A 16621-nucleotide genomic window follows, 5' to 3' on the forward strand; every position below is an offset into this window, starting at 1 on the left:
AAATGAACGTCAATAAGTTGGGAAGAGACTGTCTGCTTACAGGTGTTGTTTAACTGCTGTATGTAATGTTCATTTCATTAACTTCTGCAGTACTACCATACTGTAAGAATTACTCAATTGTTGAACTGATTCTCTTCCTAAAATGAGACGTTCAAAGAACCTGCTATTACCTTTTGAACAGAAACATGGGACAGTTTCAAAAGTACAGGAGGGCAGAACAGAAAGTAAATAGTTGCTGTGAAAGGCAGGAGCCTTTCCAATCAATCCTTAAATCAAGTGTAGTTCAGCTTCTGAACGGGCCTACTGCCACACTGGTCAGGCCACAGCTGGAGTACTGCATCCAGTTCTGGGCACCGCACTTCAGGAGGGATGCGGACAGCATGGAGAGGGTCCAGAGGAGGCCACTCGCATGATCAGGGGGCAGCAGGGTGAACCTGTTCAGCCTTCACAAAAGAAGGCTGAGGGGGACCTGGTGACCGTCTGTAAACTCACTAGGGGGGACCAGAAGGGTTTGGGGGAGACCTTGTTTCCCCTCGTGCCCCCTGGCATAACAGGGAATAACAGCCACAAGTTGTCAGACAGTAGGTTTAGATTAGACATCCGTAAGAACTACTTCATGGTCAGGGCAGCTAGGATCTGGAACCAGCTTGCAAGGGAAGTGGTGCTGGCTCCTACCCTGGGAGTCTTTAAGAGGAGGCTTGATGCCTACTTAGCTGGGCTCAGATGATCCCAGCATTTTCTCCTGCCCAGGCAGGGGGGTTGGACTTGAAGATCTACCAGGTCCCTTCCGACCCAACTTCTATGATTCTACGAATATCATCTTCAGGCTGCTTTCACAACCCTGAGCTACTTACTTGTGTTACCTCAAGTGTTGTCAAAGGAATCTGCATAGTACTGTCTCAACGCATGATTAAATTGAGCTGCAGTTCAGAAAAGGTAGCAACTTGCTTCAGTGATGCCTGTTGTCCATTAGGTAAGGCTGTTACATATGTTTCATACTTTATTTTCAAAATTTAGTAACTTTTGTATAATAATGAAATACAAACATTTCATAAGAAATTAGTATGGTTACAAAATGTTTCTGAACAGTTAAATTGAGATACCTGTTCACATACAAGACGACATTTCTGACATTTCACTATCACTTATTCCCTATAAAAAAACCTTTCCTAAAACAGGATTCCAAGTGACTTTCAAAATTTAAGTTTGGAAAAAAAAAAGGGGGGGGGATTAAAAGAACCCCATCACTCTTGTATATAATTCAGAAAACCTAGTATCAGCAATGCTTTTTCAACAGTGACAAAAGTAAGGTTCAAGTATAGGGAAAAGGCAAAATGGTGTCTTCTTCTTTTACCAGATACTCTGTTGTAGAACAACATATACACCTGCTCTTTTTTCCCCCCCACAGGGAAAATTTTGGCCATCTACACTTTTAATTAAGATTTCCGTAAACCTTGCAGTTTAAAAAGGAAAGTAGAAAAAAGACAGCAATACTTATAAAGAGATATTGCTAGTACTACAGTATGCCTGGTCTCTTTTTTTTTGATTATTTGTACCCAGATATTGTCAAAAGTTATTGGATCTCTTCTTCAACAGGTTCCAATTGTGTATCTTTGCCCATGGCTTCTCTCTCAGCAACTCCGGCTTCAGCAGCTAGAGTGTCTTTTAATTTTATCAGATTGTCAGGATTCTGAGTCCCAGTGCTGTTAAACTCTTCATCTGAGTGGCCTGCAGATTGGTCTATTAAAAAAAAAAAAACAAAACAGATCACAGATATAGATAGTTATTACCTATGACACCCCGGTAGTGTAACAGTACTTAATCAGCCATGCTTCTGTGGCTTGGGATCACCTCAGTAGCCAGCCTCAGGACAGTCATTATGGTCAAAACGATCATCTGCAGGATGATAAACGTATTTATGGAATAATGATTATATGGGGTGGGGAGAGGGAATAAAGATATTCCAATCTCAAGTTTCTTTTTATACAAGCTTGAATTTGTAGAAAGAAGTGCTGACTATGATTCTTGAGGCAAGAGAGTACTGCAAAGAGTAAAGTTGTACTGTGAGGTTTGAATAGTCACTTCTGAAATAAACAAAAATGCCACCATTTAATGTGAAAAATCATGAAAAATACTTAATCACTATTTAAAAGTTTTTATGCAGCTGTGTGCAAAGTGCAGATATGCACTTTAGTTTTCTGTCTTTAAAGCTGATTTAATATGCAAATTAGGTGAAAAGGAGGCAGAGCATATCTTAAGGAGAATTCAACTCCTTCCTACATGACAGTGGAAAAAACATGGCTCCAGAATAGAAGAGATGGCAGACTAGTTCCAAAGGTGCTTTGAGCTTTAGTAGGAATTTAAGAGTAAAGCTAATCATTTGCCTCTCCACTGTATCAGGCTGGGGGAGGGAGTGGGTGGAGAAAACAACCCGCGTCATAACAGACAGTATTTAGAGGGTTATCTTTGGAACCACAAAGCTAGGATTTTCCTCCTCAGGTTGTTGCCCATGTGCCCAGAAACCTCTGGAAACATACCATGTCAGCATAGGATAAAATAGACAAAGAACAGCAGTGATTCTCAACCAGGCTGCCATACAATATTAGTACTACTACGTCTGTGAACACTTACACACAATAAAGCCATTACAGGATAAGCATAGAGATTTCAAATAAGAATCCATAGTGTCAAAAACATTCTGAGTTCTTTGCAACAGAAGAACTGCTCAATATATTTCTTCCATATACCAAAGAATGAGCGACTGCCAAGAACAAGCATTTTAAAACTCGCCCCACCAGGAACTGAACTGGTTTGTATGGCATTTGGAAGCACATTTTTTTCATTTGGATGATATGCATTTTGAGATTTCTGAGCTATCAGTGCAATGTGTCAGCATTTAAGCATTCCCTACTTACCATCATGCTGTGAAAGGCTGGTAAACTGTATCTTTGCCTGTCTGCGTTCCAAGGCCAGTCGACGGTTTCTCTCCATTCGCTGTTGTTGCTCCTCTGTTAGAGTGCTACTTGAGCGAGAATCAAATTCTTCCTTTGCATTTTCAGAAAAAATGTCTAAATCTTCAGCAACCATACTGAGCCTGTTACTTTCCCCTCTGCCATCTGTTTTAACAAGTAAAATTTATCAGCACTTTTGAACCCCATAATTTGCTATTAGCACACCTAGAAAGGCAAAAAGTTTTAATATACATCTAAGATTGTAAAAAATGTGTTAGGAAATAGATTTGAAAATGGTATTGGCAACTGAAAGTTGTTCACTGCTTTAAACTGTAGCTAGCCAGCAGCTTTTCTAGATCTTTGTAGATGATAGTCAAAGCTAGTGTTGACCAGAGAATCAAAATGTATACAATGCAACATTAAAGGAGTTCTGAGTGTAACATACCTTTTTTTTTGGCTGCACTAAACCAATATCCATAAGCTACGCTTGAAGGTTAGGAGAAGAAAAAACTAAAGAGAGAAATAAATTTCTTGTAGCACTGACTTGCCATACTGATTTTCCCTTTGGTGCAGGTAAAAAAAACCCCCAAAAATGGCCGTCTGGGAACATTTCAACTCTAACTGAATCTGTGTCCTATTGAACAAACTAATAATTAGAAAGCCACAACTGCCATATTTTACAGATATTCAGGGCAGAAGCAGAGATGGTCAGGGACTTGCCCAAAGGCACAAAGAGTTAAAATTCAGAAGCACCATGTTCCATTACAGACAAACTCTCCTGCCTCTAGCAGGGGGAAAATTGGATGCATTTCCAAAATGATGGGTAATGATGGGTCAAGTATGTTTGGATCTCCACAGCACTAAATGAGGGTTGCTGAACCCCCAGCCTACAGGCCAGGTCTGGCCCCTGGTGCCATATCTTTCAGCCCAGGGGGCTCCTTCTCGCAGATCTATGGGGACACCTGTGGGCCCTGGTCCTCTGCACTAGATTAGGTACACAGGGCCTGATGCTGGCCCAGCAGGGGCAGCACAAGGCCATTTGTCTGGCCCATAGAACCAAAACTGTAAGCACCACTCCTGTAAACAAAAAGTAAACTTACAAAAGACTTTTGAAACTAAAGGTTACAAACTAAAATTACTCTTTTCCTTTTTAATACTAGTTTTACAAATTGAGGCATTTATCACAGAGGTCTACAGTGCCAAAGTTGGAGTCTCTCAAATACACCTAACATGGTTTTAAATAAGAGTGTATGGAGCCATCGCACAGGAAGTCTGATAACTAGACAGACCCTGTCGGCAGGAACCATTTTTTTTACTGTATGTGGTTGATTAAGGTTGCATTACGTTACTGATAAATGCAACCGATACTTAATCCAGCCACACCAATTAGTACACTGGCATACAGGTTTTGTGCTTGTGCCCTGCACGAAAGGATATTCTCTAACCACTAGACTAGAAGGTGGCAATCCCCTTTTTTTTTTCCTTTTTTGTTAGCAGCTGCAGGCCAGAATGGCCCAGAAAGCCCCCTAACTGCTGGAACCCTACCAAAACTCCCTGGCTTTGTGGGCTGTATCAAATGGCTCTGCAGGCCATAGGTTGCCAACATCTGTATTAAGCTATCCAGCTTGTTCCCTGAACTATTTTGCATGCCAAGTCATCTGAATAACTAAGGTACAAAGTAATTTACACACTGTCCTATTGTCTTTTCTTTTTGAAAAGGCTGGATGTGAATGACAACAAAAAACACAAACACATAAACAAAAAACCCAAGATAGTCTCTACATCAATGTCTTTTTTCCCCCTCTATATTTCTGATTTAGATCACAAAACAGCCCACAGGCAGAATTTTTTTGGTTATGCTTCTAAATTAAATATACCATTTGGGGACATGATCAAACAAGTTGCTGCTTGGCTAATTTTAAGGACTCTTCCTAGTTGGGGTTAAAGATACGTAAGAGGCCACCTAACTCTCCAGCATTAAAGACAGTGCTTGACAATCTTGCATCCCTGATTAAGAAATTTCTGTAAGGCCAACAATGAAGTGTTCTGTGAGAGAGGGAACTTTAAGTACTGATCTGAATCAAGGGAATAAATTCCTCCATTAACTCGGGACCACTACAAACCTCACTATTTTCCTTTCCAAGTGCAAACCTTATTACTTGATCTTGCCTTCTCTAACATACATATTTATAAAACTCTGCCAAAACAAGGTGCTCCAAAGCATATGCTTCTTTCCCTGGAAGAAGACTCAGAGACCACCACCACAACTCATGTTAGTCCCATGGCTAATGCTACTGGAAAGCACTCAAATCTATAATCATAAGCATGGTGTAAAAAACTAATGCAGAACAGACTATTAACATTAATTTGTCAGTGTTTTGTAGCTTTTTTTTTCAAGTTTGTTTCCCTCCTTAATATATTTTAACTCTGTTCCATTTTCAGGTGGAGAACACACTACTCAATATCAACAACATACCCTTCCCAAAAAGGGGCAGGTGGAGCTTAGCTAAGGACATGCCTCAATGGTAGTATCTTCCCCTCAAGCTGATCCAGAGTGATGCAGTTGGGAGGCAGAAGATAGGAGGCCAGAATAAAACCAGCTAACTTAAGGAAAGGAGAGGAAGAAGGAAACGTTAGTTCACTATGAAGCAGTAAACGATCACAGCTTTCTAGTGATGTATTTTTGTTGCATGGCACTACAGCACTGCCTAGACTGGGGATTTGCCTTGTTTACAGTAAGAGATATGAGGGCACCAGTCACTGATCAGTGCAATTCAAACAAATCTGTGTGGAACTCAAAACAATCTAGATACTTCAGAAGCGATAAAAGTAGCTACAGGGTTTCTGCTAGAGACTCCTTCTAGCATAATCAAGTTGTAACCTCAATGAAAGAAGCAACCAAAGGAGCTTGTAACTTGCTGTGCCAGTTCTTCAGCAAACTACCAAAGAGAAATAGGGAAGACATCAAATGAGTCATCTTCTTCATCAGTAACAAGAACCCCACGGGAAATTATGGTCTGGATCCTCTCTTCTGGAGTATTAGGAAGTACTGTGAAAGTAATTCTAACCGAATCCTGTTTCCTTTTGCTAAACAGAAGTTATGTACAGAGTATATGCCAGACTAATATCTGATTCACTTGAAAACACTGATTGAAACAATTGACGGAATTAAGTGTGCACAAGGAGGGAGAAGGAGAAAGATATTGGACTTTGAGATAATGGAACAAAAAGGTAATAATGTATATGCAAGATAAATAAAACACAGTGGTGACAAGAATCTGACTTCTCATTTTAACAATACAACTTAAACAAATCATTTGGGCATACTAAATACATTTTCAGTTCCCAATCAGATGAGTCAGTTTGCAAAAAATCAAAGGTTCTTGCCTCTACAGATGAGTTTCTTAAAAGCCTTTTACTATGACTGTCTTGCTTCAGTATTAACTTACATATATACCTGTTTTCCAGGAAAGAATGGATACTATTGTGCTAAGAAACAATTCCACTCCTGAAAACCACTCATACCAAATCTATGGATTTATATAGCCTGATCAGAATGCAGGTTAGTGTTATCAGTACACTTCTGATCAAATGTTCTTTATTTGCATAAATCTTTAGTAACAGTGTTTTAAAAATAGAACTTGATGAGCCTAATTCTTACAAGGATGCATTTGTTATGTTCCCATTATCCTTAACAGTCAGAGAAAGAAAGGCGAGAGAAAGTGAAAGTTCTGAAGAGCTAACTATTGTGATGAACTGCACAAAAGCATACATGCCTTCATTACTTGTAAAATCTTCAGATAAAATGGGAAGATCAAGTCTAATTCGTTTTAAGCAGGTCTGAAAATGAGAAGAGATGCTGTGTATTACAAGATCATGTATTCACCAGAGCATCTTTGCAATACCTCACTGAAAGCAAGTTTCTTAAAGCTATTAATGCAAAACCTTAAAACGTAACTGGTAAGTTTCTGATTTTGACAATGAGGAAACAGCACACAGTAAACAGACACCGTAAACAGCACATGGATGTGTAAAAAGATTCCAACATAACTAATTTTTCTGGTCATATCTTAATTACTAGTCACAACAGATTGTCTGAAGCACTGTTTCACATAAAGCACAACATATATTGCCGTCCTAAATAATTAATTCAACAGCGAGTGATAGCTCACTTAAACACTTGCATTAAATTATTTAGAAGTGCATTATATAACTAGAAGTCTACCCAACTTGGAGGCAGCAGCCGGCTCATTTTACAGGAGGCTAGCCACCATTTCTGAGGGCTTATCATGGCTGCTTCCCCCTTCTCCCCAATGCCTCCATTTGCTGAAGGGGCAGTGGCCCCACCCCACCCCACCTCTGATTGGTGGACAAAGCTCTGTCTTGCGGCCTCTTGATGCTGATTGGTGGAGAGGGGCAGGGCCAAACAACATGCAGCCCTCTCGCCTGCTGACCTTCATGCCAGCAGTTGCCCCCGCCCCCTCCCCGAGTGTCTGCATGGCCGGGAGAACAGCTGGCTTCCACTAAGGAATCGGCACTTTATTTTTGGTATGTCTTCTTCCCCCTCGCAGATTTTGCAGAGATCGGCCAATTTTGTAAATTCCATCAAACTGTGATCTGGGTAGGTCCCTATTTATAACTTAAGTCTTCTCCTCCCAGACCTGTACCTGAGAACATATAGTATTATTAGAAAACTAGCCAGGCTGCCCATCTCAAATGACTGGGGGGGGGGGGGGTGTTAGGGGCCTGGGATGGAGTGCCACCACTGTTCTGTCCCATTGCTTAATACTTTCAGTCTGCCTCAAGTCCTTGGTGCGGCTTCAGAATCATTGTGGGACTCCCCCATGGTTGGACCATTCTGATTGGCTGTTTCCATCAGCCAATCAGAGTGTGAATAAAGCATTACAGACAGACTTAGGCATTTACAGTATTAGAATAGACCAGCACTTACTTGAACTTCCTTTTTATTTCCTAAAGATTCTACCTTGTCAATAAAATCATCAAATGGCAGTTTTGGATACAATCTATGAGCCCAGTGTTCCATGCGTCTCATAAGTGTGTCTAAGTCCTCTACCTGGACCAAAAAATCAAGACATTCTATTCAACAGCTGGGTAAGTCATCAAATTTTAGAGGGAGAAGTAATTTCAGAAACACAAGCAGCATTTGCAAGTTGCAAAGGTAAGTTTCTTGGCAAAACTGCACAGCAGCAACCTACCAGCTTCAACTGTAACTATGGTCAGAGTGTAGGGGTAGGCCATGCATAATAAGAATGGTGAACAACATTTGGAAGCACATTTGCATGGATATGAGAGCACTTTTCAGAAGTCTGCAAACTAATGATAAGGGTTCTTTGTAAAAAAATTTCCAAAGAGAGAACAGAAAACTAAACCAGAATTGTGAAAAAATTGCTGCATGCACCATTAGCTCCATTACATACTATTAAGTAGGCAGCTATGTTTTCACCTGAAATAACTCCTTCCTATAAACATTTCAGGTCAGATTATCGGTTTTGCTGAAGATCATTTGCTCCACTAACGCAATGGGAATTTCAACTGGACTTCATCCACCAAGTACTACACGCTTTTTTTACCACTTCAAGCGTCAGCGTATAACATGAAAGATGCACCGGGGTGAGACTGGAGCAAACCACTTTGGTCAATTCCCCAATTCCCTTGTAAATGTTCCAATTCAATTTAAAATGGCTCCCAAAAAACCCAAAGCTTATGTAATATTTTTGAGACCTTAAACAGTAGAGTCAAGGAACCTGACTGTTCCCATAGCAACCATAACTCTATTTGCACATGTAGTAAGTTATATTCTAGTCGCATGATAGCTTAATGTTAAGTCTTGTGTCATAGCTACTATGGAAACCATAAGTGAATTTCCTGCTGTACATGTAATCTCTAGTCTAAACTACAACATTATGAAACTAATTCACCAAATTTTTCAAAGATAATTTCTGTACTTCTTGAGAACAAAGTAAACTGTTATGCCTGCCTTAACACCCTCACAAATTTCAAGAACAATCCCTCTGTGGTCAACAACTACATGTGAGAAATTTCAGGCACAATGGTTCTTTATCTGTTAGTTTGAGGGAGGTAATTTAATATCAAGATATATCTTTCAGATCATATCTGTCAGCTGACTTCAGGTACAGTCAAAGTCCCATCAGACACATTTTAGTAACACTACCTAGCTGTGTTTTAGCCTTCAAATGTTACCTAATACATTTTGTTCTGTGGCTTTGCTCTACTCCTTCCAAGTAAATAGGATGAATAAAACATCAGTCCAAACTACGTCCCTATGAAACAGAATGAGAATTTTTAGTACATCTTACCTCATGCCCTTTACCTTTGAATTTTACACTGTCAAATAAATGGCGTAAGGCTGGAAGTCCTCTTTCTGAAATTAACCTGTGAATAGAAAGCACTGCAGATTATTTGCAAATCATATGGTTTTTAAGAATAGTTCTTCCAGAAGATGCAACCTAAACTACAAATAATATTGCTGTTTGAAACATGCGTGTGCTTTTCCCCCCTCCCAATCACTGTAGAACATAAAACATTTGTAGGAATTATGAAAAGTAATATAATTACGCAATACACGATGGGATGTTTTATCGTATCAAGTGTAAGTGTGACAATTCTGGGAACCCATGATTTGAGAGAGATAGAGGACAGGCAGGCAATTAAGAGACAGGCAAGATTATCTTTTTTTTTTTTTTTCCAGGAAGGAGTGAAAGAAGATATTCACAGGCTAATGCAGGATAGATGGGTAAACTAGTGACAGATTAGCATCCCAAATGTTAGCTTTCAGAGGTCTACAATAAAACTCACCAAGAATTAATAAAGAAAATATCACTGTTTTGGGGGAAATGAGTTAAGTATATATGAAGTTTTGGGCTAAATCTAATTACATTTTAGAATGCAAAAGAAAATGATGCAATGAGAAATCTAGAGCTAAAACAGAGTAAGAGAGGGGGTTCTTTGTTAAATGTTAGCTGATTGACTGGAGTGAACCAGTACAGGACAGCTACTCGGGATTTGTTGCAGTATTTTAGAATGCTCACTTAAAGTAATGTAGCCTTTGGATTTAATAAAAGCTTAATTACTGATGTGGTCAAATTCCAACATCCTCCAACCAAGACCACGGCAACACTGTTAGGCACTATACTTTAGGGTAGACAACCTGTGTGCCGGGAGAACAGAGTAGGAGCACAAAGAGCAGCAGATGAGGCAAAGGAATGGGGATCAGTGGCACTCTGGAAAGGTGCAGGGCTAATTTGCAGCTTTCCTTTCCTAAAAGGTTGCTCCCCTCCCTCCTGATATACATCATACAAACATCTCTGCTCTAATTCACAAGCTACATGAAACAGAAAAGGAAAGCGCAGTTCAAATCCACACATAAGAAAGGGCTCTTATTATTAAATGCTTACAAGGAAGGAAAACAAGTGAAATCCTGGAATAATTGATTTGGAAGAGGTAAAACACATATCTTAACACGATATGTCCTTGTGTGTTTTAGGAGTTGCTTTGACTTCAGTGGGAAATGATCCCTTTCAAGAGCACACCTTAGCTATACTAAAATAAGAATAGTTTGTATAATCCTTTAAAAAAACCAAAGTAACATTTTACTGTCCTTTAAGAGATTGGGAATAAAGTGAGGAAGAGATCTGTAGCTTCAAATTCAATTTGAAGCATTTCCAAACTAAACAAACAAACTAAATTAATACAATGAATATGATAGTAATATTACACAAATGAATGCAAGAAGACAAGCCTACACAGAGCTAAGTATTTACCTTCAAAATCCAAATCTTACAACTTGGAATACAAGTCCCAGATGGATAATGGTGAAGTAAATACCTTGGACAACTCTCTCCCAGGCAGCCACACCCCAATTCATTTCTGTTAGAACACCAAAGCATCACAAAAAGATGAATATTCTGCAACCAGTACCTTTGTGCATCTAGTTTAGGCTTTGGCCTTTTAACCGTCTTCTGGGCAGTCACAGAAGTATCCTTTATTTCTGATGGAGCATTTCCATCTGCCTCTGAAAAATAAAACACATTATACAATCCATAATCTATCTGATACCAACTAGCATTACAAAAATATAAAACATGAAACTTGTGTATCTTGACATATGACCTCCCAATATCTCCTTGATTCTACCCATTGCCAGTTTTCCAATCTAGCTCTACTAATGAATTGTATATGTATTACTGTGAATAACTGATGCCTGTGCTTTGTCTTTCTACCTCCAAAAATCTACTTTTATAACAGCATAAAATAAGAAAGGAATATTCCTGGTACTTTAAGAATGACTTCCTTCTTTAAAAAAAAATCCATTAGTTTCACAATTGGTATTTTGAACTCAATTTAAAAAAAAGATATTTTGAGCGTACATTAGCAGCAAAATTGAAAGCTATCAATTACAATTACGGTACCAGGAATTCTGTAGAAGCCTTAGGAAGAGGGGAGGAAGTAGCTGTATTACCAAAAAAGCTAAAAGCAATTAAGACTAACCTGTACAATTTGGAGCATGAATACAATTTTGTGGGTAAAAACAGACATTGCATTTAAGGCTGTTCGGATTTCAGCCAGGTTCTGACATGGATCAAAGAAGAGCAGCAGAGCCCTTGTGCTTGCAACTTGCCCCTGAAATTAGCTGCAACTAATTCAAATATGCTGCAATTGTCCAGGGAGGAGTGTTAGCACATTTTATATCTTGCATACTTCCCAGTATTTGAAGTAAGACAATAGGTTTCTACATGTGTAGGTTCCCAAGACAAAAGACTTTCTCCTGGGAGAAATGTAACTTCTGTTTTCACCCTGTGGGACTGGAGTCTAAGTTAAGCGCTCTTTGATTTAAGTCATATGAGGTTGCTGTCAATTTAGAGAGAAATCTTCCTCAAGTGTGCAATACTGAGATGAGCGTGATTCAAAAAAGTAAGTGGCAAAACAGGAAATGTTTATCAGCACTTGAAAAATGACCATGACATTTAAATTCAGAGTTTTGCTAGTATAACCAACACAACAGTATTCTGACAGTATTCCTGCTCTAAAGTAAGCATAGGGCTTCTCATATGATCACAAGAAGCCAAATTTAAGTTATTTTTCATTATTTTTTGTCCTCATTTTCTTTAAAGTCTCCTAAAAGAGATAATAAAATACAAACTAACAGACTTATCTCATCTAGTGAAAAAATAAGCACTGTATTAATAAGCTAAAACATTCCTTAGGAATTTGCTTAATAGGTGTTAGTGTGAACATACAACATGCTTACAGTAGCATAACATATACTGGTTTGTACACCAAGAGGAGTTACATCGGCAAATCCCAGTTTTCCAGAATGATGCCTACTCTGGGCAGCTTTAGAGCAATGCAGGCATTGAGAAAGCCTACTTAAGATTAAATTAACTAGTGCTATGAAAGCAAGCCCAACACACCTGTGTAAGTTACATCACTGTACATCAGTCACTCAGGACTTTCCAAGGGAAATTTTATCCCAGCGTAGAAAGTGACTTACACCAGTGTATGGCTGTACACCTTGTGTTCACTCTAAATTTGCACAGATTTGTAAATATCCCATTTTCACACACTTATAAAAGCCAAAAGAGAAATTAAATATGAAAGTCTGGTAAAGATGTTAGGACTATCAAAGAACATTGACAGCATCTGCTAGATTTGCAGTTAGTTATTAAGGAGATTTATAGGAGCCAAAATAATAAAGGCACAAGAACACAGCCATATATATGGAAATAACATATCAGAAATTATATAATAGGATTTACTATTACACTCACATGAGGGAGGCCTGAAATTGGATATGTTACAATATGAAGAGGTCATTAAGGATTGTAAAAAAAAAAAAAAAGCAGCAGTCTATTTCTAAACGTAATATTCATGTGGGCATGAGGGTAAGTAAAGGAAGAAGTGTCAAGTAACAGTAAGTTATTTGGCTTGAATATAAAGAACAGCAGCCATCATCACAGCATGGGGGGCAAAGTTGATGCACAAATTCTTTAACTACATGCTTTGGTCTTCTGAATATCAAAAGATGTGGCATTTCCTGCGGTGCCCCTCTAGTACCTCAGAGACCACCACCCAGACAGAGCCCATGGTTCCAAGCTCCACGCCTCTGGCTCTCAGCTGCGGGGGCTGCCTGTTGCTTTTTCAGGCTCTGGGGCCTGTGAGCATGGCCACCTCCCCTTGTGAGGTCTGCTTCCTACTGGAGTCTCTGGTGCGCAAGCTGAAGGAGACGGAGCTCCAGGCTGCAGTCCAGAGACTGTGTGCCATCAGGGACTGTGAGCAGGAGATCGACTCCTATTGCCAGGCCCTTCTCCCTCAGGAGACAGAGGGTAGACCACGGTCTCCCTCCAGGACAAGGGAGGTCTCAGGGACTTCCCATTCTGTCCAACCACGAGATTGGACCAAGGTGGTCAAGGACCCCAAGGCCTGCTGCACCAAGGCGCCCACCCCGCTGGAGCTCAGCAACAGGTATGAACCTCTTGCAGCCCCAGCAGAGCCTGCTGAGTTGCCAGCTCCTGCAGGCAACACAGGCTCTACTGTAGCTACCTCCCCAGCTCTCCCCAAGACAAAACGCAAAGCGTTTGTCATGGGAGACTTCATCCTGAGGGGGACTGAAGGGGTAATCTGCTGCCCCAATCCCTTAACCCGGGAAGTTTGCTGCTTCCCAGAAGCCCACATCCAAGACACTGTGGAGAAGATCCCTAAACTCCTCCACTCCACTGACCACTATCCCATGCTCCTTATCCATATCAGTCAGCCCCTAAAGGGCCAAAACCCAATGGAGGGGAGTTCAGGACAAGTGGTTGCTCCTCAAAGGAGCAATCCTGGATGCTCAAGCAAAGTCCATCCCATCTCGGAGGCAAGGCAGCAAAAGGGCACAGCAGCCCCCTTGCCTCTCCAGGGAACTGGTGGACCTCCTGCATCTTAAAAGGAAGACCTACAAAAGATAGAGGACTGGAACCACCATCAAAGAGAAATACTCTGCTCTGGCCTGGACCTGCAGAGAGCAAACCAGGAAAGCCAAGACTACGATGGAACTCCAGCTAGCTACAAATATCTAGGATAAAATAAGTCCTTTTACAGATACACAGGGAGCCGGAGGAAAAGCAAGGGCAATACTGGACCCCTGCTAACCCAGACAGGACAACTGACAACCAATGCCCATGAAAAAGCAAACTTGCTAAATGGGTACTTTGCTTCAGTTTTTCACCAGTCCCATGGTATGCTCCTGCCTACTATTGGTCAGGGAGGCCCGAACCAGGGAGATTCATTACCTTCCATCGAGCTGACCTTGTGAAGGAACACCTTGACAGGCTGGATACCTTCAAGTCAGCCAGCCCCCATGGCTGACACCCAAGGGTACTCATGGAGCTGGCAAGCATCATAGCTCAGCCCCTGGCATGGATCTTTGAAAACTCCTGGTGCTCTGGTGAAGTGCCCAAAGGTTGGAAGAAGGCCAATGTCGTGCCAATCTTCAAGGGAGGAAAGTAGATCCGGCAAATTACAGGCCCATCAGCCTGACCTCTATCCTGGGCAAGGTCTTGGAAAAGATTATCTAAGAGGCCATTCTTAACAGACTAGCTGTCAGCAAGATCCTTAGGGATACCCAGCAAGGGTTTGTTGTGGGTAGGTCTTGCTTGACCAATCTCATTTCCTTTTACAACCAGGTGACCTACCACCTGGACATGGGGGAAGAGATTGATGGCATATATCTTGACTTTAAAAAGGCCTTCGAACTGGTATCCCATGAGCACCTCTTGGTAAAACTGGCTAACTGCGGCCTCGGGTCCACCACGATTCACTGGCTGGGGAATTGGCTCCGTGGTAGGACCCAGAGGGTGGTGGTTGACGGAAGCCAATCGTCTTGGTGCATGGTCATGAGTGGGGTCCCTCAAGGCTCTGTGCTAGGGCCTACACTGTTTAACATCTACATCAATGATGTGGACATTGGTGTCAGAAGCGGACTGGCCAAGTTTGCCGACGACACCAAACTCTGGGGTAAAGCATCCACACTGGAGGACAGGAGGGTGATCCAGGGTGACCTTGACAGGCTCAGGAAATGGACAGATGAGAACCTGATGGGGTTCAACACCGAAAAATGCAAGGTTCTCCACCTTGGGAGGAAAAATCTGCAGCATACTTATAGGCTCGGCAGTGCTACGCTGGTTGGCTCTACAGATGAAAGGGACTTGGGGGTCATGACTGACCACAAGATGAAAATGAGCCTTCTATGTGATGCTGCAGCTAGAAAAGTGAGCAAAACGCTGGCTTGCATCCATAGATGCTTCTCAAGCAAATCCCAGGACGTCATTCTCCCCTTGTACTCGGCCTTGGTGAGGCTGCAGCTGGAGTACTGTGTCCAGTTTTGGGCTCCACAATTCAAAAAGGATGTGTAGGAGCTTGAGAGGGTGCAGAGGAGAGCCGTGCGCATGGTCAGAGGTGAGGAAAACAGACTTTATGATGAGAAGCTGAGAGCCATGGGGCTCTTCAGCCTAGAAAAGTGTGGCTCAGGGGTGATCTAGTGGCTACCTATAAGTTTATCAGGGGTGCTCATCAAGATCTGGGGGCACATCTGTTCACCAGAGCACCCCAACAGATGAATAGATCAAACGGTTGCAAACGCCACCACAACCGATTCAGGCTGGACATAAGGAAGAACTTCTTTACTGTCTGAGCCCCCAAGGTTTGGAATAGACTGCCACCAGAGGCGTTTAAGCACCCACTTTGAACACCTTCAAAACACATTTGGATGTCTATCAAGCTGGGATCTTATGATCCTTGCTGACTTCCTGCGGGGCAGAGGGCTGGACTCAGTGATCCTCCAGGGTCCCTTCCAGCCCAAATGTCTACGAAAATCAAGTTGGAAGCTCCTTATCACATACAAAGGTTTCTGCATTTACCTAAACCACTATATTTTCTAGTCAGTAACATTCTACTCTTAGTTCAAAAAAGGGAAAATTTGAAAACCAAAGAATGTGTACATAAGAGAGTTAAGAAATAATCAACAGAAAAAAGCATCTTAAAAACAGCCAACCATGTTGTGAGGAAGGTTTCTGTAACTCTAGTAAATACACACCTTCATTTGCTAGGGCCCCTTCATCATAATGTCTCCCTGGAGAGGCAGGTGGTGGAAGAGGTGGAAATGTTTCATCTTCTGTATGCTCATAATCAGGAAGATCAAGCCTGTTGTCTTCTACTGGATCTACCATCTTCGCAGCTATTTCCCCTGTAAGAGAATATCAAGCTTACAAATCACTGAAGAAGAAAGGGTACTAAGAAGAAGAGAATGTCATACAGGAAATGGCCTATTACAAGCTACTCATATTTTGCCATGAAAATATCTGCTTTCATGGAGAATATTGCCAGTGGGTGTGTGGGTTACAAGATGTCACCAGGTAGTCTAAAACTGAGATACAAAAGGCTGATACAAAAGGCTAGTCAACATTTTTTACAGCTCAGTTTTTTTATGAGGGACTGGGGGGGGTGGGGAGTAGAGGAGGCAGGGAACAGACAGACTGAAGAACTAATTTCCAAGCAAATGCTTTTGCAGACAAGCTACTTTCCATGGAGGACTGTTTCATAGTTTCTAGGGTCGGAAGGGACCTGAGTAGATCATCTAGTCCGACCCCCCGCCA

General features: G+C 41.3%; 1 protein-coding gene across 1 annotated transcript in view; it reads right to left on the reverse strand.

Moving 5' to 3' along the window:
• Positions 1-996: 996 nt before the first annotated feature.
• TIPIN (TIMELESS interacting protein) overlaps positions 997-16621 on the reverse strand; it is a 17916-nt gene continuing 2291 nt past the window's right edge. Inside the window, exons 2-8 of the mRNA XM_019533847.1 lie at positions 16063-16212; positions 10911-11004; positions 9290-9365; positions 7903-8025; positions 6728-6791; positions 2916-3116; positions 997-1740 (exon numbers count right to left, since the gene is read on the reverse strand). Coding sequence (XP_019389392.1) covers positions 1574-1740; positions 2916-3116; positions 6728-6791; positions 7903-8025; positions 9290-9365; positions 10911-11004; positions 16063-16195 — 858 coding nt within the window. The 5' untranslated portion in view covers positions 16196-16212 and the 3' untranslated portion in view covers positions 997-1573. The remainder of the gene's footprint in view (positions 1741-2915; positions 3117-6727; positions 6792-7902; positions 8026-9289; positions 9366-10910; positions 11005-16062; positions 16213-16621) is intronic.

This window comes from Crocodylus porosus, unplaced genomic scaffold (genome assembly GCF_001723895.1).
Source record: "Crocodylus porosus isolate Cpor-Errol unplaced genomic scaffold, CroPor_comp1, whole genome shotgun sequence".
NCBI lineage: Eukaryota > Metazoa > Chordata > Crocodylia > Crocodylidae > Crocodylus > Crocodylus porosus.